Here is a 27,686-nt window from a genome sequence, read left to right on the forward strand (position 1 = left end):
CTCGTTGCTGGATCCATAGGTGGTGACATCTTTTCACTATCTATTCTTGTCCTTTCCTTCTCTTTCTTTCTTCTTATGTATTTTCTTCATCACAATTTTATAATTTTATAGAAAAGAACCAAAATGGCTACCTACCTCCTTTCCGTTGCAACCAAATTGTTTTAAAATAAGCCTGCCTCATAAGTACACACAGGTCATTCAGTGTCATTTCACTCTAATCCAGCCCTAGGGATCTACTGACAAGAATATTGGTTACCTTGCTTTAGAGGTGTGTTGTAACACTATGCTACGAAGTAGTACACATTAAAATATTCAGAATAATAGGTATTTATTTTCAGTGCTATTTTCATTAAATATTGGTATAATATATGCATGTCTGAGGTAATAAATTAAAAATAAACTCAAGATTTCAGTCCCATATTTGTGCTGCATATTTTTTTCTACCATTATACATAATTTTGAAGCAAACACACACAGTCTGTAATTCTGAATGCAGCTAGGAATATTATTTTAACACAGTCACTTTTTGTTTCACTATAATTTTGCTGAGAATGGTTATTGCATGATACAATTTTAATAGATGTTTTAGTTATACTATAGTTTTCTATTAAATCACACATACCGTAATTATAGGAAGATGGGCATGAAGATGTGCTTTGAGCCAAGGATGGCAAATATTGAATCAGAGTGATAGCACATACCGCAGGATTATTGTCTGCCTGCACTAGAGCCAGGATCCAGCAAAGCCATTTCAGTGTGTGCTTAGCTTTACACGAGTCATTTCAGTGTCACCCACGGCCTTAAGTGTTTGCTGAATCAAGGACTAGCCAAATCTGCAGAACTAAATTCATAGACTTTAACTGTGTGTTATTTGACAACAGGTTTGCTGGTTTCATATTTTGTAAGATATTTTGTAATGACCTCCATAAGATTTTTCGTATCAGTGAAGCACCCATGAAAGTTTCTAACCTGGTTCATAAATACACTATGAAAAAATAAGCAGTTACAATGACTCTCTTCTACACATTTTGTTAAAAGTAACACCTGGTTTGAAAAGTTAATAAAGTAATTTTTTCCATGGTAAAATATAGTTAAAAAAATAAACTCTTAATCATCTTCCATCAAACATATAAGCATGTTAAAGGGCGGGGCATACTTCAGGTATTTTCATTTATAAATGCAAGAGATTGAGTGTATCAATCTTTTTGCACTGAAATGCTGGTGGTAGTAAGGCCCTTTCAGCTAAGTCTCCATCAAGCCCAACATCAGTGAGCTAAAGAAACAAACAAAACCAAATTTTGCTTGCATATAATTTTTTCAAAATCCTGAATTTAAAAAAAAAAATCCTCTCTGCTTAGAAAAGAACTCTTATTTAACTGCTGCCATTAAAAAAGTATACCTCACCTCCGAGTTGTTTTAACTTTAATCAGTAATTCTGAATGCAAAGGATTTAAACACTCACTAAAATTGCTGTGGCAAGCCATCAGACTCCTAATGTTCATAAATTGTGCTAATTCCCATTTAAATCAGGAAGCTATAGTTTAGAGCTAGAGCTAGTGGTTGTCTTAGTGTTAAAGGTCTATTTCCACCAGATTTTCTTTATTCTATTTCGCAAATAACTGACAGTGCTCATGATGTGATCCTGTAAAACTGTTTGGTGTTATCAGCAGAAGCTACAGTCTGTGTGAAAACTCTCCATGCTCATGCAGTGAGTTGCATTGCTGGGGGGACCATGTTCTGCACTGCAGTGGTCTCGGGCCCAGCCACAGGGGCCAGCAGGGCAGCCTGGGGCCTTCAGTACTCCACCGAGCTCACGATTGCCATTGGCTCGTCAAACGTTGCCAACCTTATCTGCTTTGGGGTAGGGATGGAGAGAATTTCCCCCGTGTCAGTCGGTGAGTGAATCCCATTGTCCATTATGTTTGAAACCTCCTCCTCATGGTCCTCGTACAGTGTGTTGATGTGCAGCAAAGGGTGGGCTGAGTTGCAGTTCAGTGCAGGTGTTGGCTCTGGTTTGACCTGGTTCAAAGCCATACTGGTGGCAGCAGCAGTTGTGGCTATATGGTTGTGGTTACATGTGACAAAAGCTGCAGCAGCAGGCACAGTTCTGCATGTCTCAGATGAGTATAGGATCTCTTTTGCAGGATGAGGGGTGTCTAGAAGAAAACAAAACAGCCAGTTAAAGGACAGGTAGTCTGTCACCCTTCCAGTCCCTCAGTCAGGAGTGTCCTGAACCAATAAAAGTCATTGGCAGGTTTGCCACCGATTTCAGTGGGATCAGAAGTGGACCCTGAGCTGAATTTTCTTGGGAACCCTTGAGAAATCCAACAGGACTGTTTCAAAACAACAGGGTTGTACGCTCAGGGAAACAGGACAAACAACAAATGGGGTTTGTATATCTGGCTGTTTTTTACGCATGCTCATGCTTTCTTATGTGAATGATATTTTTGTAAAATGATGAAAAAAAACAACTGAAAAATATATTTTATTCCCCTCTACAGTATGGCCGGTGTTTTATAAATATTATGATTTAATGTTTTGACAAACGTTATGACTATTGAAATCCACAGGATGGAATACAAAAGGCACTGGTAGTTTCAATGGGAAAAACTAGTGGTTACATATTGTAAGCCACTTGTCTTTAGAAAGAACTCAGCAATTTGACATTAACTGATGTCTCTTTCCAGAAATTATAAGTCTACCTTACCTGATGGACTGCAATGTAGGTCTAACTCAAAAACAAAGCTGAAATTTTTTAATGTAAATGGGGAGTCACAGAGCCCCAAAACTCCTGTAATTATTTTCTGCCCTTAAAATATTAAAGCACTAATTTAGATAAAGGTAATTGAGACCAGAAAACCCCAGTAGTTTTGAGGAGTTGAAATCACAGCAGGTAACTGGATAAGGAATGCTGTAGAATAGCTCACATGCATATTGGGGAGTTGGAGGGCTCTAAGGAGCATAGGGATTCGGAAGTGACAGAAACTTTTATACCTCAAATCACTTCTTTGCTGGGCAGTGGGGTGACGGTAGATGTCAGTCTGTCGAAGCCCAGAGGGAGGTCTTAGCTTGTAATGAGATGAGAGCCATTGCTTTAAGTACATACAGATTTTTCTGTAACTTCAACTGCATAGTGCTTCTTTCTTATGTCAGTAGCTTACAAAAATAAACAAGAAGATATCTGTCTATCAGTTTATCTACTGATCTATCACTTTTCTTAATGTTCAAATGGCTTTCCTCATCACTCTAGCACCTAGTAATTATTGATATATTTGAAACACTCCTTTTGAGTTAAGACAGGGACAGGCTTTCCAGGAAACACATAGGAAACTGAGGCACAGAAAGAGCATCTCCTGTGAGGCCACACAGGAAGGGAATGGCAGAAATCCTGAATCCCTGACCAGCACCCACACTTCAGACTATCAATCCTCTGGTCCACATGAGACACAGGACAATTTAAAGCATCTCTTGTGTGAAGGACAATGTCAATGAGCTGAGTTGTGACTTCCTAGGTGACAAACACATGCCAACTTGTAAGAGTTGGTAGTTAGAGATTTTTGTTCTACAGGCAGCTTTAACTGCCATTACTAGTCTCCCACATGCTCCTAAGGGGCTATTACTGATCAGAGGACTGCTCATCTACCATGGAAGTTTCCATATGACTTGAAAATAAGGCATGTTTGAAATGTGCCAGGTGCTGGTGGAGAATGAAGGGTATCATGGGGCCAAACGCTCCTCATTTCCTTGGCAAGGCATGACCACATTTGTAGTGGTCATGCTTACATTTAAAAAACTACCCACATCAACAGCCTGCATCCTGTTTTGTACAGCTCTACTGTAATAATCCTTACCCTCCACATAGCTTTTTAAGAGAGAGAACCTCTGTTTCTGAGACCTATAAGCCCTGAGATTATTAGCTATCCCAAAATCTAGCAAGGCAAGTCAAACCGTTCAGATAAACTTTGAGTTCCTGAAGATTGCTATGCACATTATGGTCTGTGGAGGTGGTATGGGCATTATGGCATACTGTACCTTTGAGAGAGGAGGTAACGTGAACTACAACATTTTCTTCCTGGTTTAAAAATCCACCCTCTTGGCTTTTTGATGTAGGCATCGAGGGGATGGCTTGAACCTCTGGCTTGGGTTTTTTGCTACTAAGTATATATGGATGAACATCCAAGGAAAAGTGCCGTGTGTGCTTTTTTTCACTGCTTGTGCTTGGGATAGCACTTGGCTCGGTTTTATGAGCAGACGATTGCTGTGAGGTTTTTGCAGCAGACTCTAACAAAGGAGCTATAAGGCTGTCTGTTGCTGTTTTCCTCCTCACAGGCTTCGGTTTATCAGGTTTATGGTTTTCAACCTTCATAATGGCTAACTGTTCCTTGAATGGCTGAGGAAGGGGATTGGTAGTCGGGATCCATTTCATCTTCTTCCTTGGTCTCTTAATGATGAGCTGTTCATTAGCATCAATGTCTGCTGGATCAACACTTGGGTCTATTGTTTGGATCCCTGAATCACGCATAGTTGGAGTAGCATCATGATTGGACTGGGCCAATGCTGCAAGCAGCTGGCGCACCACATTGTCATACATCAGATCGCTTTCATTTGTAATAAAATCCAGACGGTTCAATGACTTTATGTGGTCCCTATTTTCATTACAAAACATGGCCAAAATATTGATATCACAAAACTGGGACTTCTGCCACTGTTTCTTGGTCTTTATTCCAACTTTGTTCAGTTTATCAAATATGAAGTTAGACTTCCGAAATATGAAGAGGTGAATTAAGTTGATGAGGATTATCAAGTTCATGAAGCAGAGGAGAACAATATCTACACCAGCAATAATCCGCTGGAGCTGGACAGACGGCAGCTTACAGTTCACTCTGATGTGCAATTTGGAGCTGCTAGTTTTGTCTGGAGGCTCTCCTAGAGCACATGTAAATTCATTTTGCTTCTGCGTAGCATAGTAGGTGGATAAGTATGTGATTGGTATGATGCTTAAAAAGATGATGAATAGGTGCCTTGCAAGATAAAGCTTAGCTAAAAAGTTACTTCGTCCTCTTCTTTCCAGGTATTTCTCAAACAAGTTCTGTTCAGGGCTTTTTTCCTTCTCTGCATTCTCAATAATTTCCCTTTTTTCTCTCTCGGTGATCCCTGGGCCTTTGGACTGAATCTGTTTCTCTATTTTTGGTGCCCGCCCTTCAGCTGCACGGTGGTAGCAGTTATCAATCTCCTGAAGCAAAAAATTAAGCTCTGAAGTCAGCCGGGTGGAGGCGAGAAATTCCCAGCCCAGAGCTGGAATGTACATTATCCCAGCAAAAGCCAGCAGTGCATAAGGTAGGAACTTATGCTCAAACAAGGAGGGCCAGTGGCTGGCATCAACTCCTGGCAAGGCATCTTTTAATTCTGTCCAACAATATCCTCTGGCATACAAGGCTTGATCGCGGGTGAAGTTGTGTGGTGTATAACAGTATATTGGCTCCTCTGTATAACAGAGAGAAAAGTCACTGCTGTGCATTTAACCTACAAAAGGAGCTCTGGAAAATAAACATTTCAAATTATATCAATTTTATTTTACCGTATCTTTACATGAGCATTAAGCCCTCCATGTCTATTAACCAGCTTAGCCTGCACACATCCTCGCAAAGCCCAAGGCCAAACTTTTTACCTGAAAGTTTTAGAATGAACCTGAGCTAAAAATGTCAGCAAGAAATACGTCTTTTGGTTTAATTAAATCTCTGAAAACAATATCCTAACCAACTGCGACCTGAACTCTGCAAAGCTAAAAGACCTGATATTCACGACATGGTCAGCAGCTGAGGATGTTCCATGCAAATACTGAAATTTAGATGAAATTTAAGGTTCATCCCAGCTAAATATTCTTCCAAATAGAAAAAAGTTAGATGTAGCTGAAAGCAATGTTTTTAATACTTATTGACAAAGTCTATTCATTTGATATGGTAAAAAAAAATTGAAACTTACGACAAACAAGGATTTAGTCAATTGTATCCCTCTTGGGTAACATTCTTGAATTAAAGTGTGATCGATCAGGACAGAATCTGGTGTGTTACCAACTTCTTGCTATGGAAATTTAATTCTACATTAGAAACTGTAACACTGTTTTCTTTACACAACATGTAATTAAATGGTGGAACTCACTGTCATACAGTATTATGGAAGAAACAAATACTGCGGATCAAGAAAGCAATCAGACAAAGTAATGGGAGAAAAAGTATAGCAAGGATTATTAAATACACAGTGATGCAATTTTTCTCTCAAGAAATGTTTAATCGCAGGCTGCTGGAGGGTGGAAGGGTTTATCAAAGGAAATTATGCTGTATGCTTGTTTATTTTAACACTTCTTGATAAGTATTTTTTTTACCATCATCAGCAGGATGGTGGGATAAAAGGACTTTTGTCTTGACCTGGTAGATAAATTATGTTCTTATACAATCAGATTTTTCTAGCAATACATGAAAGAAAGATAGAAAACCTTGTGAAAACTAGAGCAGTATTAATTGCCTAAAGAACAATGACCATTATGAGGAAACCCTATTCAAAGAGGAAGACCATGTTTTTATGTTTTGGCTGGTAGAACAAAGGGACTATATTTTACAGTGTTCTGGTATACCTTTAAAAAACCTCCCAAAATGAGACCCATAGGGAGAAGGCATGTTCTCCTGACTTGAAAATCACTCAAGAATGCCAAGCCTGCTCCAGTTCTGAATGTAGTTTACAATTCAGATCAAGAACAGCTCACTGGAAGAGGGTGGTGGCACTGTTCTCTTAATCATAAAAATAATAAAAAAAATAATAAAGTATCATGTTGTTTGATAACAATAAATAGAATATTAAAAATTAATATGCAGGCAAAACCCCCTAATCTTTCTGGCTTAGTAAGATGACTCCTTACTGGACCAGTTGCTTTTTACATGTGAGCAAATCAGAAGCTAGTTCTTTGGTGTGGAGGTATAAACCTCTTCTGTGACCTACAGAGATCTACATGCTGACAGCTGCACAAAAATTCTGTTGTTTTTTTTTTAAAAGTGATTCAGTGAGAATTCTTTTCTAAAAATACTACCAATTTAAACAGAGTTGACAGAATAAATGCTGCTACCCAAGACAGCATGCACAGTGAATAAGCCCTGCAAATTCTTTAATATCACTTCTGAAGACTATTTTAAAATGATCTAAGTTCAATCTCTGAGGAGAGCTTAAAGCACTCTGAAGTTACACAGCTTCCCATTTAGACTATTTTGTGTATTTACAGACGTGTTACAAGAAAAATGCTCACTGAGTCCCTTGATTTCGGTAATTTACATGCCCTCCTAACCCTACCCATGAAGGGATGCATACAAAAAATTTCATCTCCTACTATCAAAGACTTATTGTGGGATTTCTCAGGAGACCAGACAGATTCCTATGTGAAAATGTTCCCATGGGGAAATAAAAAAAGCAGCATGCTACATTTCTCATAAGTAGAAATTTTTTTAATTGGGTGAACTTGCCAATAGGAAACCCAATTTCCTGTGGCATACATGGGTTCATTTCTCCTAGGTCTCAACATCACGAATACTTCGGAAAACAGCAACAAGTATTCATACAAATCACTCATAAGGATTATTTTTTGATTGATGTATCAGTTGCAACTATCAAATAAACGGAACAGTTCTTCCAGTTCTGTTCACTGAGACCTGAAAGCTAGAGTGACTTTTGCCAAAATTGTATATTTATACAACAAGTCAATATATATTTATTTTATAAATAAAAAAAGAAACAAAATGTCTTAACATTTACATTTACACTGAACGGATACACTAAGAGATTAATGCTGCACCCTATCCATTGCCACTGCTTCAGAGAAAAGGGGGGCTGTCCCAACCAGTAGAGACAGCAAATGTCATTTTACATTTTGCCACTAATTCAGGTAAAGTTATTCCATAGGGATATTTAGTTTAACCCTCTCAGCACAGGACTTGATTTACAAAGCATAGCATTGGCTTTAAGAAGCTCACTCTTCTAGAATATGCTCCAGACAATGGAAGTGAGGAATTCCCTTCCAAACTGATTCAAAGCAAAAGACTCATTTAGGTGTTGCCTGGCGGAAGAGCTTATCTCTCTCTTCATTGACAAGAAGCTGCCAAGCCAGATCGACACCAAGTTTGAGTAGCTTTTGTGAATGTTACCTCTTAGGTGATGGCAGCATTTAACAAACACCCTGAATGTGTCTGATCCCATTATAGTAGGGTATGGAACTGTTTCTCCTCTACTGCAACCTGTGTCAATCACAAATAAATTAAAAAACAGTATGTCAATAACTAATCTTGTTTGTTATGAAAGTTGGCAAAAACATACAGCTGGATCTCAATATGCAGATCTGATGAGGACAGCAGAGTACCAAGTTTTCCTCACATGGATAACTCACTTAGTAGTGAGGGCCCTTTCTAATACAGTTTCAAGAAGGTACAGCAGATCAATTTTTTTTTTAACAGTGTTCTCCTGATATGTAAGTAGTATGAAAAAAAAGGCTGTAAGACTGTTAAAATCATAGCTCTGACACCGGATCATAGAATCATAGAATCATAGAATCAGTTGGGTTGGAAGGGACCTCTGAGATCATCAAGTCCAACCCTTGATCCAGTACCGCTGTGGTTACTAGACCATGGCACTAAGTGCCACATCCAGTCTCTGTTTAAAAATCTCCAGGGACGGAGAATCCACCACTTCCCTAGGCAGCCCATTCCAATGTCTGACCATCCTCTCTGTAAAGAAATTCTTTCTAATATCTAACCTAAACCTCCCCTGGCACAGCTTGAGACCATGCTCTCTTGTCTTGCTGATGGTTGCCTGGGAAAAGAGACCAACATCCACCTGGCTACAACCTCCTCTCAGGTAGTTGTAGAGAGTGATGAGGTCTCCCCTGAGCCTCCTCTTCTCCAGGCTGAACAGCCCCAGCTCCCTCAGCCTCTCCTCACAGGACTTGTGCTTGAGTAATATTAAAAAATGTATTTGTTTTCAACTTTCATAAATATAGAAAGTTCTATATTCATAAATATAGAAAGTTTCAACTAATACTCTTATTTCACCCTGAAAAAAACTTGCATGGACAATGGAGAGTGATACATACCTATGGCTTCACCATAGGTATGTATCACTCTCCATTGTCCATGCAAGTTTTTACAGGTCTTCCGGGGAAAGTGAGTGAATTGCACCTAACACATTCACTAGCCCCTTAAAAATAAAGACAACAATGGCAATCTCTTAGCATTCAAAAGCATAAAAAGTAAGACCTGCTCCTAAAAAGACTTAAAACTTCAAGCATTGGGCATTTCCCTTGAAGCCAATGGGATTACTCACAGCGCATAAAATCTGGCATGTGCATCTCTCTTTGAAGAACTGATGCTGTAGTGGGGTCACTTTCAAGCTTCTAAAATATTATTATGAGCAAAAATTATTTAAATAAATATGGACAACAAATTTAGATGCTTTGGTAGGCATTACAAAGTAAGAAAAGAAAATATTAGTAATAAACAGTATACGTCCCTATGTAACAGGGCAAATGACTTTTTACACCTACTGCATTCCCAGTGGAATGAAGTATAGTTACCCAAAGCAAAATATAAACTGTAATAACAAATTGTGCACGTCTCCTGTGGCCTCCAGTTTTTAGAATTTACTCTGGAAAAAGAAATCACACCTCATTAATCTTCCAACTGAATTGCATGATTTCAGGATTCCAGTGCAGTAAATCAGTAACGCAGAAGAAACAGTACAATTTTGTAATCACAGACAGAAAAAAAAGAAAGTTTTCAGAAAATGTAATTCAAATATGAAAAAAATATGAAAATTCTTGTGCTTGCTACACCAAGGGAAAGGTAAGTATGACTCCTGTGCAAAAAGTTCTTCAAGGATCTAGAAGTAAATACTCAGCCTTACCACCATGGCCCTACATGGGTATAGGCAGCAGAACTGGTGTTTAAAGGCTGTGGAACAGGCTGGATCTCCTGGCCCCATGACAAGTGCCTAAACCCTCATACTGGAGACTCGAGCTAAGTATCAGGTAAGTATACTGATAAGTGCACTTACTGAGTCAAATATACTCTAGACTCACCCTAGCCTAGTGCTTCCTAGCAACTGGCATCTGTTTCTTGAAGAGGGCTGCTAAATATCCTCAAACCTGTGCCCAACCTGCTTATGAAGAAAAGATGGCAAGCCAGTCAAGATCTCTGAAGCACTCCTTGTACTCTCCACTTGTCTCTAAGGAGTAATTCAACATTTAGGTAGAATTTCCGAATCTCCCTGCCCATCATTCCCAGTGCACAAGTTTCTAACAGACAAAATAATTTAGAAACTCCCTGAATTCAGCAATAAATGCCAGTATTTGACAAGGGTGTTCCTAATCATACTGCTGTCCTTACTTTGTGTCAAATACATGTAAGCAATCTTATATGCATGCCTCATTCATCTTGGGTACTAAAAGGCACAAGAAAGCAGGTAGCAAACTGTTTATTTTAAGAAACAGAAATAATTTATTTAGTAGTTTCTCAGCAATTTTTAAAAGGAAAAGAAGAAATGTCCTGGATCCTCTTCTCTCTGAAAAAAAAATGGATAAAAAACATTCATGTTACTAAGGCTGCAAATGTAGTCTAAGAAAGTAAAACATTACCTAAGCAGTATACATGTTTTCCATCTCAGTTACATAGTCCACAGGGAATATGTAACTCTGCCTTGAATGTGATTTTAACAAATGTTGGCTAATACCCGAATTAACTGACAACAAAAGGAAAAGCTCCCTTAACTTAACTAGTTTATTTCAACTACTTTATTTAAAGGTTAGAAATTAGTACAGCATAGGAATGGATCCCTGAAACTACTTTTGTGTATCAACTGTAGTCATACAGTCCTATTTAACTAAGTTTAGTCATATGAATAAGAAAACATCCATCAAAGTAAGCCTTAACTCAGCAAGCTAATTACTAAGAATTATTACTTTTATCAAAACAAAAAGACAATACCTTTAGCCTTCTTAGGGAATATTCCTTCCAAATCTGAATACAGGTTCCATGACCATGAAGTCTTCCTAAGGTACAAATTTCTCCATGATCAGCAAGGTAAGGTATAGCCTTTTTTGCCCAATCTCTGAAACCACTTGTCCTGTTTAAGAAAAAAATCTTGAAAAGAAGGTCCCTAAAGAAATGAGATAGGAAACCACTGCTCCTATTAAGTTTTACTGGCCTATACTCTACAAGGATTAATCATAATGAGTAAGAAGTAAATAAGCAGCTTCAAAGATGTAGAGGTACTGGGTCACCCATAGGGATAACTGCAGTGCAAGGGCTGCAGCAGGTGTCCCTGTATTTCCAATTTGGTTTTTTTTTGCTTGCAAGACTGTTGCTTGAACTGCACACATTTTAGATCTGCAGAATCAATAAATTAGCAATGCACTTTCCTAGTGTATATATAAATTTACAGAACTATATTCCCTATATGTAATAAACACTGGCTCTTTTAAAAGTGGCTGGTATGCTGAAGTTCCTTTACCAGCAATCTGAGGCTTAAAGACTTGTAACACCTGCTCAGGTTAGTCAGGAGAAAAAGGTATCTACTCCAACTTGGCTGATATGTTGAAGGCTGTTGGAGAAGGTTATTCCAGAAACTGCAACTATTATGCAGAAGGCGCAGAGACACCTAAGTGAAATCCATTTGGCTGTTCCTATAGAGGAATTTTCCTCAGTGATGAATTATCATCCACCATGTGATGGCCATGCAGGATAGTGGTAACAACACTGGAAAGAGAGCTTATTTATAGTGTATTGTTGAACTTCACTAGCAGCATTTCTTTCTGTGCTCAAAAGAGCTCTGTGAGCATTCAGAAAACACCTGGAAGGAAATGACAATGCTTGTGATTGTACAAAGAGCTCCGTATTATGCCAAGATTTGAGGGAAGGTTAGATCTGAATCTAAAGGAATGTATTCATCAAAACATAATTAATGAAATTCAGCCATGCAGGCAGTCCTACAAAAGAGATCTGAATAACATTTACTTCTAAATTTAGCATTTACATGAGGAGGTGAGAGGAATTTTGGTGGTGTACAGATCTGCCGCATAGTAGAAGTGGTAAGGTGTGAAAATAATGTTTTAATGTTTTGCGAAGATTAAAAAAATAATGTTGGCCAATTCAAAAATTGTCCTCTAGAGATGAAACTCCAAAGCAACTACACAGACATTATGGTAATGTGGACTACAGAAATACCTAAAGTAAACTGCAAGAATAAATGCTGAAGTGAAATGAATTATGAAAATCCAGTGAAATTGATGATACAAGGGTGGCTTCCTAAACCAAGAGTCAAATGCAAAATACAACCACAGGAAGCAAAAGGAAACAGTAGGTTTGTTCTATTGCACCGCAGTTATTTAATGACTAGAAATAAAAAAGACGGCTTGTATTAAGTACCTCTTGCCATAATCACAGCACCCAGAAAACTTCATATTGAAAAAGAGGGAAAAGACCAATAGTTTGCTCATTAGGTAATAATATTATTTTAATAACATAGTATTTATAGGGCAGAGATGGCCAGTCTACTGCTTTTTGGAAAACTGGTTCCTCCATGTGTAGAGAAATTGGGTTTTGTAATGTATCACAACTGTTTTGATTCATCACAGCAGAGCCAGGAGAATTGGCAGCTCCCAGGGGCTCTGCCAGTTCCAGTGTGGAGGTCTCCTGACCTCCTGAAGAGATATGGATCTTTCAGAAGATAAGGTACCCCAACCTCAAAATGTGAAATAACTATTTGAGCATTTAACCAAAATGTTCCAGAAATAGTCACTGAGCTCTAAGCTGCAAAAAACACCATGCATCTCAGCACCTGGCTGCAGCACTGCTCCAGCAACCGTGAATCTGCATGACAGGCACGGTGCCACTAAAGAAAAGCAAACAAATCCCCAAACCTTGCTATCATAATGAACTGCTGCATTTCCCAGTTCAAATGCAAGAGTATAATACATGCCTGGGACAAAATCCCCAATGATGTAAATATCTGCACTGAATTCAATGTTTTTCTTAGAACAAATCCTGTATCACGTAAAACAAATGGCACCTCTACACAAATCATGCCAGCCTACTGCGAAATTATTCTGCTTTTGTAATTAAACATGTATACCTACTGAGGGTGCCTACTGCAGTTATTTTTAATACTGACAGAACCCAAGTAACTCAGTGACGATGCAGATTCTTCTTGAAGAATTTTACAGCTCTAAGAAACCACACAAGCTGAGATTTCCTCTGCATCATGGATGCATGATTTCTATCTAGTTTAGAGACAACAGAGAGCTTCAAATGACTCAGGGTAGGTTTAAAAAACAGACTCAACCTTACCCTTATTTATTCATAAATTTTCCTCTTTGACAAAAGGTGAATAAATTAAGTAGCTCTTAAACAAAAATATTTTTGACCATCTGTTCAAATTGCTGGTTATCTGAAAGGATGTAGTAAGATAAAACTCATCCACATTTTGGACCTCTTCACATATATGACACTTGAAAAAATGAAGGGGTTAGTAGCACAAACAGGGTCTTTAAAGACTATATAACAAAACATGATGTATGTGTGTCGATGAAGTTCGAGAAACAGAATTTATGACAGGAAAATATTTGTAGCTGCTAGGAACTGCAGTTCAGTGATTACACATGTATTGCTCATGGATTTCCTCAAGAATACTTTCTATCTACCATTCACCTGTGTAACTGCAAATCTTTAAATTAGCAAAACTCGCAAAGTCCCAGCATGTATATCTTGTGCACACCTCGTGTTTGTATGTGAGTAAACTGCCCTTACTCTTTGGAAAAATCCCATCAGCAATGCAAACAGCCAGCAGCTGAACTGCAGCCAGCCCATGCTTGTATCATTTAATCCTTTTTAAGAATATGTGCTTAGAAAGCACTTAAGGGTAATGAGACACTCCTCAAATTCTCTTTTCTCTGCTAGTATCACCTCACAAACAATTTCTGCACTGGTGTCATCAGGTACACAAAACATTTTGGCCCTGTACTCATAGCACTAAGAATAATCACTTGGAAAAACTTCATCTTTACTTTCTTACTGTATGTTGTTTTAAGTGCAGTTGAAGAGAAAAACTGGAAAACAAGATCAAAAGTCATCTATTAGATAAGTCACCTAAGTAAGCATATGAAAATATCCTGCCACAACTTGAAACAGAAATACAAATTAGAAAAGCTAACCAAAAACACAAAATAAAACTCCATCTCATAATACAGAAATCTGCAGCATATACTGTTTCAACCATACTGTAGCATGAAAAGTAAAGAAGACATTGAACTCATGCATATACTGTGCTACACAGTGAAGTAAGCATTGCTTATGTAAATCATTACAAAACAGAAAATAAAACACAAAAACTTGAACTGACCCTTCAGTCATTTAACTTACTGTCTCTTTCCATTGCTTTCTCATGAAAATTTTTTAGCAGAAGGATGGTAGAGGTTGAGCTATGTAACTGCTAAGAGACATAGAAATACAGTATTTTTGAGCAACTTTTTTTGTATTTTGTAGGCACTGTTTTATAAACCTAGCACGGAAATCAGTGCCACAGCTTGGCTTTTGACTAAAGTATAAAAATCAACTAGATGATTGCTTTGCTTTATTTTAATAAAGTACTGGTATTTAACAGCTTCTGAGAGAAAAGCAAACATGACTGCAACATGGAAAGAAAAATTCACTGTAAATAGAAAGCATGAGGCACTGTACAAGAGGGATATGACTTAGCAATGCTTTGACCACACCAGTTTTGAAACGAAAATACTTCAATATTGTGGAGATAACACATAACAAAAACAGCAATGTATTCTCCTTTAGGGCCCACCACTCTCTGGTCCCTTGCACGAAGAACTTCCCACAGACATTACTGATGGCATTGCTTCTGGACCCGGCACAACACTGAACTGGAATATTTAAACTACTCACTAAACACGAAGTCATACAAACAAATTAAGCAGCACATCATGAAAGTCAAGTATGTCTTAAACTACTGGATTGTAGAACAGTGTCTTGGAAGTTCAGCAAATACCATGAGACACTTCACTACAAAAGGCTGCCACCTGTAGCACTGTTGCCAGTCAGGGAGGACAGAACACAGCACCTGCTGACCCAGCAGCATCCTACTTGTAGCTGTGGCTTGTGCGTACTAGTACCATGGTAAAAACAGGGAGAGTAAAGGATGAAAAACTCATGGCACATCTAACAGACCCACTTCAAACTGGCAATGAATGTTGCTGTCTAATACTCCACATTCTGTGCATTTTGGAAAGGAAGTGAAAATGGTAAGGCAGTGTTTTAAAGGACTAATACCTTTTTATCTAGATCCATACCACTCCAGACTGACCATGTCTTGACAGGAAATACTGAAACATTATAACTAAAAACCACTGCCAAAAACCAACACAAACTGTAGGTGGACTAGAACTACATAAGTGAGATCCTTACCTACTAACATTTAATTAAAAGTTTGGTGGTTTACCATTTTTTCACCAAATATTAACCTAAGGTTGGCTTATGTTAACAAGTAAACACTTTAAATAAAAAGAACATCAAAACTTTTATCATAGGAAAGGGAACAATCCAGCAGGCTCCAATGCATCTAAAATGAAGAGACGAAAGTGACAACCTATACTCACAGGCTCAAAATCTGCTTCACCACCAGCTAGTACCTGGTATAATCACCTATTTATGCCCCAGGACAGCACAGTACTATCAAATCTGAACTCTCCATTCACATTGGTTGCATTTAACTTCTAGTTTGCACAGGAATAACTAAATGCTCAAGCTGTTAGGAAATGAAAAGTTAGATAGGTATGAGAAATCAAACCTTCACAGAGTCAAACACAAGCACGGACCTTTGCAAAGCACTGCATATACACCTGCATGAGTGCTCCAGCAGATGCCTAAGACTATATAGGGTGTGATGGGGGTCATGTCACTGTTCTGACAGAATTTCAAACACACGGGCATTCATATTTAAATAAAAAATGTAATTGTTATCTTTAAAGCACTTTTAAAAAGTGCTTTAAACAAAAACAGAGCAAACCAAAGTTCTCTTGGGACCACCAACTGCACACACTGTTATCTCAACAAGGACATTGCTACAGGAGAGGTTTCCCTTAGCCTGTGCTGCCTTCTGTAGTCACCTTTACCAACTCCGGGAAACCAGGAAACTCAAATACAGATCCACCCACTCGGTCAGAGAAAAATGCCTCAAAAACTTTCCTTATCATCCTTGAGGTCAACATACACTGGTCCTAAACAGAGGATGTGCAGGTTTTATATCAAGTTTGTTCACAGGTGAGTTCTAGAAAGGGAAACAATATTCATTCTTCTCTTGTGTGTGCTCATGTGGGCTTTCTTTGTGTTGGGTAGCTGAATATCGCTTCTAAATGATGATCTCATGATGATCTTACGCCCAGTATAAATATGGATTTATTTTAATTAACTTTCTAGGGGTGTCCTTTCTGGAATCACACTGGTTTGCTTGAAAAACATTAAAGGAGAATTGAGAGACTCAGAAATAACAATGTAGGAGGTTAGCTGAGTGACTTTCTTTCCTCTTATGAAAAAAGTTTAGGAAGTGAGGGCCACTGAAAGAATCATGTTACTTCAGCCATCAGAGTAAACTCCTGTCTCCATTGAAATCAATGATAAAACTCTTACTGCCTCCTTCACAGCCTGAATTTAATTTTCAGGAGCATATCCTAGAAGTGTGTATGCCCTTCACTCTGCAGAGAGCTCAACTGCACCCCAAATGCACTGCCATCTAGAAGTGAAGTTTGGAAACAAAATCTTATTACTCGATAAAATTTGGTTATGTTACAGATTCATTTATAGGGCTAAAGTGAACCAAGGATGACAGCCCTTTTTAAACCTTGAATAAGACTGTAAAGACACCAAGCATCCAGGGCTGCAAAACATGGAGCATGTCTAGCAGGTTGAGAGGCCCTCTACTCTCTTCTCCTGAGACCTCACCTGCAGTCCTGCATCCAGCTCTGGGGCCCTCTGCACAGGAAAGATCTGCTAGAGTGAGTTCAGATGAGGGTCATGAAAATGATCAGAGGGATGGAGTACTTTGATGGCAGGCTGAGAGAGCTGGGGTTGTTCAGCCTGGAGAAGAGAAGGTTCCAGGAAGACCTTATTGCAGCCTTGCAGTACTTAAAGGGGGCTTTTAAGACAGACTTTTTAGCAGGGCCTGTAATGACAGGACAATGGTTTTAAACTGGAAGAGGGTAGCTTTATATTGGACTCAAGGAAGAAATTCTTTACTGTGAGGGGGGGAGAGCACTGGAATAGACTGCCCAGAGAAGTTGTGGATGTCCCTTCCCAAGGCCAGGTTGGACAGGGTTTTGAGCAATCTCGTCTTGTGGAAGATGTCCATGTCCATGGCAGGTAGTTGGACTAGATGATCTTTAAAGACCCTTTCAACCCAAACCATTCTATGATTTTATGATACATGTAATAGAAGAAAAGCACAATACCTAATTTAAAGTCTTCTGTAAAGCATTAAGTTCAGATGGATTGTGATTTATTCAAAACATCAGCATAGTATCTACTAAACAATTAGGTCTTGCCTTTTAAAGCAGTAATTTGTCACTTAATTTCTCAAAAGAGATGTAAAGATCAGAACACTCCAATGCAAGGGTAAACAAATCACTTTCATGAAGAGCATATGAATTTACCTAAACAATGATTGCACTAAAACAACAAAATTAAATAAATAACTTTATCTCTGTCCTATGCACTACATAATATATTATACTAGAGATGCAATGATTTTTAAGGTTGTTAATTACAATCTTTTAAATAAACAACACGCTCTTTCTTTGTCCTCTGTTGCAGGACTGAACTCTGCTTTCAAACATGCTTCACTGCAGCCTCTGGCGCCAGAAGACTTACTGCTGCCCTGGGATGCCCAGGCTTCCTGTGATGATGGGGTGCCTTCTGCACACCCCCAGGGGAGGACACCCACACTGCTTGGTCAAGCAGCTGCCACCACACTTGTTGCACAAATGTACAGTTGCTCTTGACTGCACTTTAAGCTACACTTTTCACTGACATAAGCTCAAAGGTAGATCAGAGATATAAGAGGCTCTTATCTCCTCTACCCACTCATTATGCAGGTTCTTTCAGTACTCAGCAAAAAAGTTTTGTGAGAAACCACTGCTTTTAGACAACTACCCTTTTATGTCTCGAGTGCATGCGCCATTGTTCCAAAAGCTTTACCAGTACTGATTAAATAGGATGGTATAGCCCCCATCCACTGGTCAGATTATGTGACTAATACATCTGTTCTAGAACAAGCAGCAGTCACAAGCATTGAGGCCATGTTGCTGAGAACACAGCTGCGTTGGGCAGGGCATGTCTCAAGGATGAAGGACCACCGCCTCCCTAAGATCCTGCTTTATGGTGAACTTGCCACCGGCTGCCGCAAGAGAGGAGCTCCGAAGAGGAGATACAAGGACTCCCTGAAACAACATCTCAGCCTTGGCCATATTGATCATCATAACTGGTCTACTCTGGTCTCCAACCCGGAGGTCTGGAGACACACCATCTATAACGCTGCTGATGCTTTTGAGAACGCACGCAGGATCACTCTCAAGGAAAAAAGGCAACACAGAAAGAACCGTGCCTTGCAGAATTTACCACCTAAGGAGTCTTTCAGCTGTGCCTTTTGCAATCGGACATGCCTATCTCGTATTGGCCTTTTTAGCCACCAGCGTGCTTGTGATAAACGTGGGTAGAGACCTTTCCCAAATCTTCGTTAGTGAAGCCCAGCCATGATGATAGCCCCCAGAAAAGGGGGTTGTTTTCAGTTTAGTGGCATGATGGTATCTTCCCGCTGGACATCATTAACAGAATGAGGAATAATAATAAGTATCTGATAAGCATACAAGTGCCCAAAGGAAAGTTTGGGAAGCTACTACGATATTCACAATAAAGGGGCAGTAGATACCTTACTCAATTTTATCAGCAAAGTTTGAACTTCCATACCTATTATTTAAATTGCACAGAAGTAGCAGTATCCAAAGCAAAGTCAGATGTTTTTTAAGATCAGTGACAGTGCATGGGTGAAAAAACACAAACCGCAGAATCAGCAGTAAGCATGTATCCAGCTGAACTGTTATTTCCAGCATCAGTGTCTCTGGACAAGCCTGACTTATTAAAGAAGGCTGAGTAAAACTGTTCTGTTAAAGAGTGACATCTGATTCAGATCACATTAAAACTAATAAAAGTTTTGCTCTTGAACTCTGTGGAAGGAGAACTGAATCTACTAACCCCAAACTCTTTGACTCAACCCTGAAAAAGAATCTATTTAGTTTTGTCAGATCCTTCGAATTTTTATATTACATTCTCTTGTATTTGCATTTTTTTCTTTTTTTCTCATATTATTTTTCTAACTGCAGACCATCTGAACAAACACATGACATCATATGAGGGAAGAATGTTACCCCATGTTTTCCCAGAGACATAAGGGTGTTTTCTGCGATGCCTTATAAGCTTTGCCCTGGCAGGATACAATAGGCTACTGCTCTTACTGGGTCAAAGCAGAATTCGCAGTCCATAAGTAGACATAAGTGATATTGCCTTAAGCCCTTCTGAAAAACAAATTTGGAATGCAACTGTCAACCTAGAGAATAGTCTCCACAGCACAAAATAAACTCAACTGCAGAAATATAGGCAGATGCGAGTAAATTCAGTAGACTCCCTTTCTTCCATGTATGTGTGAGGACCACAGCTTAGCTGCGCAGAGGGACATCCACTGTATAAATGTCAGTCTCTTAGACTTGACACTTCCTCCACAATCTGCAGTCTCAGATGACTAGTTCATATGGAGCAAGTTACTTCTGTCTGAACAAGCAGTGAGTCATCAAAGGGCTTCTGCTAGGAAGCACTATGTAAAGGAACACACATGAAGGGGGACATGACCTTGCCTGCACCCAAGGTTGAGTTTAGGCCTACTGAGGTTCAAAACTGTACATCTCAAACAATATGAAAGCACATATATAAGTAAGGATGCACTCTATTAGCTTACCTAATCTCAAAACTTTTGCATTCCACAGAGAGTCCCCAAAGGTGACCTTGAATCCTGTCCTTCAGTTGCTATGAAGAGTTGGTTTTCATGTGCCCTGTAAACTTGGTTTCTCCAAGATACCCCCAGATGACCATCAAAAAAACGAGGCTCTTATTAATTGTGGCTGATCTAAATCTTGATCTAAATAACCGTATTTTTTTAAAAATTGAGGGAGATTGAAAAAGTTTTAACTATAACTAAGAAAAAATCTCCAGACTCCATTTGCAAGCAGTTATTCTTCTAGGTGATTTATCTCATAAAGAAAACAAGTATTAGGGATATTAAGTGCTGGAAGTCAATCCCAAAGCAGGGAGGTTCTTACCAACCTCACAAGGTACAGACTTCCAGGTCCATCCCATATATTAAAGTGCTAATAATTTCCCATGGATCTTCAGTATGGAGCTTAAAGGGACATTAAAAGGAGTCATGCGCTGGCAGCTACACTCATCAAGCCTATACTTCACAAAGCAAAACAACGCTTTGTGGCCTTTTGTGTTAGTGGCCCAAAAGGTGTCATAACAGTTTACTGGATCAGCAATTTTCAAGGCTCATGAAAATGTGACCTTACAAGACTGGTGGTGATGGGTAATCAAACCAGGCTTTTTAAATTGTTACTGGGTGTATGCAAGATGTAGGCCGTCAAGAGGAAGAGACACTGGTGATTTCCACTGTGATAATATTGCAAAGTACATTGTGCATGTGGCTCCATATACAGTATCGGCCTCTCCCTAGCAGGCCAGTTAACACTCATGTTGTAGACGTCTGAAGTAACAACAGGACAATGCTTGACGCCAGCCAGGATCCAGCTTAGGACCTGCTCAGGATCCACCTCAAGGAGCATTAACCTGCACCCTGTGTCACCCACACTGGCTCTCAGCGGCTGCAGGGCAGCAGACACCTCCCTGCAGGTCAGTGCCCCGGAGGGTGGCTGGGGACCCCCTGCCCACCGCTCGCCTGCCCGGCAAGGCGAGAGGCAGCAACTACCCCCGTCAGGGAGCGGCCACCACGTCGACACCACTCCCCTGCCCGCCAAGGCGAGGGGCAGAGGCCGCGTCCTCGGCACAGGTGGCTCTCATGCAGTGGCTGCTGCCGCCCTGCCGCCGTCCCCGCCTGCCCAGGCGAGGGCTGGCAGACACCTCTCAGCACCAATGGTCCCGCTCAGCAGCCACTGGGGCACGGCCCTGCCCGTCCTTCCGCCCTTACCGGCAAAGTTCTTGGTGAAGACGAGGGTGACGAGGAGGATGGGGATGAGGACGGTCCCGATGGTGACCACGCGGTCGAAGGGCAGCTCCAGCTTCAGCTGGAGGAGCAGAGCCGCCAGTGCACCCGCCTTGTCATCCTGCTGCCCCGGCAGGATGAGCTCCTTCAGCTTCTCGCCTGCCAGCAGCGCCGTGGCCATGTCGGGGTGGTTATCGATGATGTGTTGCATAAGCAGCGGCGGCGGGCGGCCTCACGCCGCCGGGCCTCCCCGGGGACGGGCTGGCTGCGGGCGGTGCCCGCCCGGCCTGCGGGGACAACACCGACAGCGGTGACGGCGGCGCCCGGCCGGGCTGCGCTGCCGCAGCGGCACCGAGCGCTCCCCCGGCCCGGGCAGCGCGGGGCGGGCCGGGGTGATCCGGCGGCGGCAGCTGTGCAGGGCACGGCAGCCCCCGCTCCCCGCAGCCCTGCGGGGACGTGTCATGACAGACGGGCGGCGACATGAGCTGTGCCGGTGACAGCTGTGCCATTAAACGCTGCCTCCGCTTCGCAACCCGCGCTGTACAACAGCGGCGCCGCAGCCATGCAACCAGGCAGACCGGAGCCGCCTCCCTAAGTGCTGCAGAGAAGGAAGGGGGCATTTACCTGGCAACTTCGGTTCCCTCGGCTCTTGGAGGATGTTGAGCGAAACCGATGGCTGGTACAGAACAGCGGAAGCCGCAAATAAAGTTACACTGGACCTTCCTGCCGAAAAAATGTCCCTGCACCTCCAGGAGTAATAAAATCGCCCCGGGTGCGGAGCGGGAGGCGGATGACGTGCTGATGCTGGTTACAGCAGCGGGCGGCTGGCGCTCGCATGGAAATGCCCGCCTGCACCGATCGGCGGTAACGCGCGGAGCAGTTCAAGAAGGGGCTCGCAGCGGCTGAGGGGAGGAGAAGCAGGAGGAGGCGGCGAGAGCAGCCCGGCATGAACTGCAGAGGTCCTTTAAGGCATCAAAGCGAATAGCTGGAGCCTGCGGCTCCGGGCGCGGCCGCAGCAGGGCGGCCGGGAGCGCCGCGGCCGCGCAGGCGGTGCGGCACAGGCAGAGGCAGAGGCAGAGGCAGAGGCAGAGGCAGAGGCAGAGCACAGCCCATGCGGGGCTGCGGAGCGCAACACGTTGCGGCGGCGGCCCCGGGCGGCGGCGGCGGCGGCCGCGTCCCTGCAGGAGCCACCGCGCGGCGGCCGCACCGCGCATGCGCCGCGCGGCCCGGGGGGCACGGCTCGCAGCCGGCGGGGGCGGCCCGGAGAGGGCTCGGAGGGACAGGTCCTGGAGGGGCCCAGCGGGAGCGGGTGGCCCCGGCAGGAGGAGGCTTGAGCTCCTTCCCTTCTCCATCCCCCCGCCCGCCCTGCCGCGCGCACAGCGGAGCTCAGGCCCGGGTACACAGCGATGGAGCGGGTGGTGGTGAGGGAAAGGGGAACCCGCACCCGAGCAGGCTGTGCCCCGAGGGTCTTGGACCTGCAAGCACGTCAGGATTTAGGTGCTGCCATTAGAAAACCCGTCCTGATGCTGTCTTTTTGAAGCACAGGTGGGGTTGGACACACCTGCTGGAAGAGCCTAAGGGCAGAGCACTTGCCAGAAATGCAGAGGTTGCCTTTCAGCCTGATGGGGTCCAGGCCTGTATCTTCACAGACCTTGCTGTCCTCCTCTGAAACAGGCTGGAACAGAGCACACATTAACACTCTGGGCAAAAGCTGGACTACACAGCATATGTGCTGCATCACAGCCAGCTCTTGTTCAGACAAGAGCTCCAGGTCACAGTTCCTTCTTCTCAAGTTGTTTATATGTTTTATATTTAGCAGTACTGAGATGAAAACCAGAGATAGGCTTCAACAAATATTGCTCATATTTATCTCAAAGATTTGCAGTTGTTATCTGCAACTTGCATGAGTAAGGCATAGATTTTCCTCTTCACTGTGAAATTTTCCTTTCCCCAGTCACTGAACAATATGAGGCTTCTGCTGATTATTCAAGTTTCAATATTGGATGCAAACTTTAAATAATACTTCTTAGCAGGGGTCCTTCCATCCAGGCAGAGATGTAATGAACAAGGCAAGAAGGATGTCCTGATGGTGACAGCTCTGATGAAGGTGTAAGGGGGGTACTTTTGAATTAGATGATCAATGGAGCATAGAGGTGTGAGAACGGAGCCATATTAGGATGTGAAACCAGCTAGAGTATGGTACAATGTAACTTCATGGCACAAGCTAATTGTAAGGTCCATTGTGCTTTTTAGCAAGTCAGCCTGATATCCCCTATTATCAGAGCTGAGTTCTTCCTTGGTTTTGCTACATATTGCAAGATAGATACATCTACCCTTGAAACACAATGGTAGAGGTCATACACAGGAGTGAGAAAGATGATGATGGGAGGAAGATTATGTGGGCAGGGGTCGCTCGCCCCTTGCCCTACAAGTGGGGCATGCGCAGACTGTTGCCATCAGGTAATGAACAGGCGGTGTTTGGCTGCCATTCAGGCATCACCTTATACTGTGTACTGGCCCTACGTAGTGTAATGTGGAACTGATAAAAATGGGGTGTCAGGACTGCTGAGTAGAGCGATACTCATCCTGCCACCGAGACTGTGTTGCTCCGCAGGGACACCCGCTAAGCATGGGTACCAACCAGCTGCTGCAGATCCTGACAGCCCTGGCCTGTCTGTGTGGGTAAGCACAGTTTTCTGATAGGAAGCAACTGAGAGAACAAACTTTTTAATATCCTTTTAGTGTTCCTTTAATTCCCCTTTTATGTTTATAGTATTTTCCCTTTAGTTTCCCTTTTTACTAACCAATATCGTGTTATCCATAATATTGTGTTAAGATCCTTTTTTGGTATCCCTTTTCACTAGTTAATACTGTATTAAATGCTGTTCGTAGTATTTGTTTTAATGCCACCCGATAAGGTAGCTATTTTGTATCCTTTTTTAGGTTTTAATTCCTCTTGCTAAGTTTATTACTATTATTTTTATTCTCACTGTAATAAAAGATATTTTGTGTGTTTGAATATTTCTGGCACTTGTCTTTATTCCGGACATGTATCCAAACGAACTGTTACAGAAGGCTCCAGGCAGCAGACGCAAAACTGTTGGTGCCACATGCTCCTGAAGATCACCAAGGATCAGAAGGCAAGAGAGCCTAAACTTGAAGCTGTTACCATCACTTGTTCCATTTTCCCTGCTTCTCATCCTCTATGGGCTCTGTACCTCTGCTGGATTTCTGTAATGACCAACAAACAGTGTCTGCCTCATGGGCAGAAGACAGGGAGGAGAGGTACTCTCTTCTTACCCCCTTGTCCAGGTACAGTGGGTGCTTGCAGTGTGGTCTTCTTGGTCACAAGGAGTATCCCAGGCAGCAGAGCAGGCAGAGCAAGGCAGGAGACAGAGCAGTGAGGATCCTGGTGCAGTGATCTTGGGAATAGAGTATAGCTTGTGTTGTCCCCCACATGTGAGGAGAAGTAGGGACAGTTGCTGCGTCAGGCTTCAAGGCTCAATAATGCCCCCTATCTGCAATAAGGGCTAGATGCACCAATTTCTCTTGCTATAGCTTTATTTGGGCTGTGTATTTTATCAGCCCGTAATATACAGGCTTTCCATTCCAACAACAAAGAACCAAAATACCTTATGCCCTTGTTATTGCTGTTGCCAGAGGGGTGATATTGAGCATAGGAGAGTACAGTACAGTAGTACTGAGGAAGTACAGCTGATCTTCTGAAAAAACTTTTGCTCAAACTTTCAATATCGTCATCGTTTCACCATGCTTTTTTCTACTGTTGACAGACTTGTCCTGCTCACGGAGAATATGGCTGAAAGACCATTTCCCCAATCCTTATTATGTCATCCCCTTTTGAATCCTCTCTTTTGCCCATCCAGTTACTTAATTCCTCCTATCTTCCCCTGCCTAAGCCCTTAGCATTTGTCTGCTATCTAGATGCTGACTCTAGATGCTTCCTTATGTTTTTCCATGAGGAAATAATGCCAGCTCCAGTAATCATTTCTGAGGAAGCTTGGTGTAAGCATGTACAAATTTTAAGAACTTAGGAGAAGACATCTAGTCCCTTATATCTCCAAGTGTGGCTGTAAGTGGTCAATTAAAGAAGTGTTAAAATAAGGCATGCCTGTTCCCTAGCACCGTCCCAGCTGCCAACAATGTTGAGAGAATTTCCTGAGCTTGAGGTCATTTAATAACCCCTTAATTTAATAATCTCTTCTTAGGATATTTTTTCTGGTCTTCTGTTGGGACTGTGCAAATTTCTGGCATCTGCAGCCTCTTCTATTAAGGAATTCCACAGGTTTAGAGCCTGTTGTGTCAAAACCACCTTGTTCTGTTTGTTTCAAACATAAACAAATCATCAAATTAGATGTGCCTTAATGGGAAGGTATTTGGATCAATACCTGTCCATCTATTCCATGATGCATATGCTTTTGTAGACATCTATTATATCTTCCCCCTAAATTGTATCTAGTTCCACATTTAATATGCAAGGCATAGAAGAATAACTGTAAATCAGACACTCTACTTTTAAAATAAATATGACATCCACGAGTGAATAAAATTTATCTTTTGAAGCTTGCTTCATTATAATACCATTATTTGATTTAGCCATATTGATTTTATAACCCTGCTTGGCAAGATTATGTCTGTACAGCAAGCCAAAGAGACAGACAAGATGGAACAGCACTGTCAGACCAAAACATGGGTAAACAGAAACCTGTAGTAGGGCAGAGAGCGGGACATGGAAAATTACTGTCATAATTTACAGACAAACACCACAGCCAAGTTTCTCAGCAATAACATGCTGGTATGTATGCTGCTAGATGGGTGATCTAGACAATAATCAGGCTGTGATAATATTCCTGTGCTAATAAATATTTCACAAGCTGCTGGTAGGGTCAGAAATTGATTTACAGATCAAAGTAGAAAGTCATGTGAAGGAATTCTAATTAATTCTAACAAAAGATCAAAAAAGGAAGTATTATTTTTTTAGACAGTTTGAATAAATAATTTGTTGTTATCATATAGAAAATATTGTTTATTGAAGGTAAAGTGTGTGCCTTTTTAAAATCCTGTTTTCTGAAGCTTTGAAGGTTTAGAATTCAAAAGCAAGTGAGAAAAAATGAAAGACTGATTACAAGTTCTGACAGGGGGACAGACCAGTAGCATGTAGAATTTGCCTTCTAAGCAGAGGGTTTACTACCTCTAGATGCAGTGTGAGATTTATCTATTCAAACATGAAGGCATCTGAGCAAGATACTGCAGAGCACTATTCCTGAATCATGTAGGATGAGAAACAGCTAAATGTAATGGTGCAGTTCATGTGACCAAGTGTAGATGTCCTCTTCAAAATGAGATGAATCATTTCCACACTGTGGGTGTCCAGAGTTTACACATGAATCCCACTCACTATCTCTTATATTACAGCTTGTCCCAGCTTAGCCATCTCCCTAAGGGTGACTGTGTGCTGTCCTTGTTCTAGTCAGTTCTCAGTCACTTAGGAATTGCTGCCTTTTAATCTGGTAGCTTTAACATCAGTTGTGCTACCATGACTCCTTCATGCATTCCCCAGGCTGAATTTATGGAAAGGACGCAGCTTCTCTGATAACACTGTCAGGGAGCAGAAGGACTGGGAAGTACTTGTGGAGCGTTTCTTGCCTTCAGCCAAGGCTGTGACCCTAATCCATGTGGTCTTTACCTTATCAACCCAGTCTGGGAATCACATCACTCATGGAGCAGTGGCTTAGGGGTGGTGTGGCCCTCGCACAGACCAGCTACTCCTTGTGGTGTCAGGGATGCTCTCACTAGGCCAGACTGGAGTTAGTGCTGCCACAGCTCTGCAGTGCTGCTGTCTGTCTGTGTGAGCAGAAGTCACACCTTTGGTGAGAGCAGCCATGCCTTTGCAGATGCTCCCAGTGAGACAAGACTGTAGGGTTGGCAATGGGAACGGGCAGGTGGCAGATAAGCTGTGACAGTGGGTCTTAGCACTTAGGATTTTGGTGGTAAAGTGAAGTGAGATGCTGGATGATAGTGAAAAGTGGCAACTGGCAATGCAGTCTGGCTGTGGCTGCTGGCACTGAAATGAGGTTTTGGCAGTAACAGGAGGCTCTGCGCTTCCAGGAAAGAAAAAGTGACTCTTAACAGTAAGGTGTGATACTGTTGCTGACATCAGTGAAGTATTTTTTGCTGCAATGCACATCTCCTTGATACTGGGTCTCTTCTGGGGTTGTTTAGAGTAGAACAGACATTTCAGTTTCAATGAACATCTAGTCCAACTGCCTGATCACTTCAGGGCTGACCAAAAGTTAAAGCATGTTATTAAGGACATT

The 27,686-nt window shown here is 41.8% G+C and overlaps 1 protein-coding gene across 4 annotated transcripts; it reads right to left on the reverse strand.

The window, feature by feature from the left end:
• Positions 1-311: 311 nt before the first annotated feature.
• Positions 312-22,553, reverse strand: PANX2 (pannexin 2). 4 transcript variants are annotated; one of them, XM_051795611.1, is made up of 5 exons: positions 21,976-22,553; positions 21,337-21,638; positions 4,033-5,484; positions 2,995-3,068; positions 2,041-2,156 (listed from the first exon to the last, which is right to left on the reverse strand). In XM_051795611.1, the coding sequence occupies exons 2-4, from the start codon at positions 21,560-21,562 to the stop codon at positions 3,037-3,039; spliced, it is 1,710 nt and encodes a 569-aa protein (XP_051651571.1). In that variant the 5' UTR covers positions 21,563-21,638; positions 21,976-22,553; the 3' UTR covers positions 2,041-2,156; positions 2,995-3,036. The 4 variants fall into 4 exon arrangements, 3 of the variants coding, with proteins under 3 accessions (XP_051651569.1, XP_051651570.1, XP_051651571.1); XM_051795609.1 differs by lacking the exon at positions 2,995-3,068 and having other exon boundaries at positions 312-2,156; XM_051795610.1 differs by lacking the exons at positions 2,995-3,068; positions 21,337-21,638; positions 21,976-22,553 and adding an exon at positions 5,983-9,107 and having other exon boundaries at positions 312-2,156; positions 4,033-5,537.
• Between the last annotated feature and the right edge of the window lie 5,133 nt (positions 22,554-27,686).

The sequence above is a fragment of the Manacus candei genome, unplaced genomic scaffold, assembly GCF_025592945.1.
Source record: "Manacus candei isolate 608988 ecotype Guabito, Panama unplaced genomic scaffold, ASM2559294v1 h1tg000043l, whole genome shotgun sequence".
NCBI lineage: Eukaryota > Metazoa > Chordata > Aves > Passeriformes > Pipridae > Manacus > Manacus candei.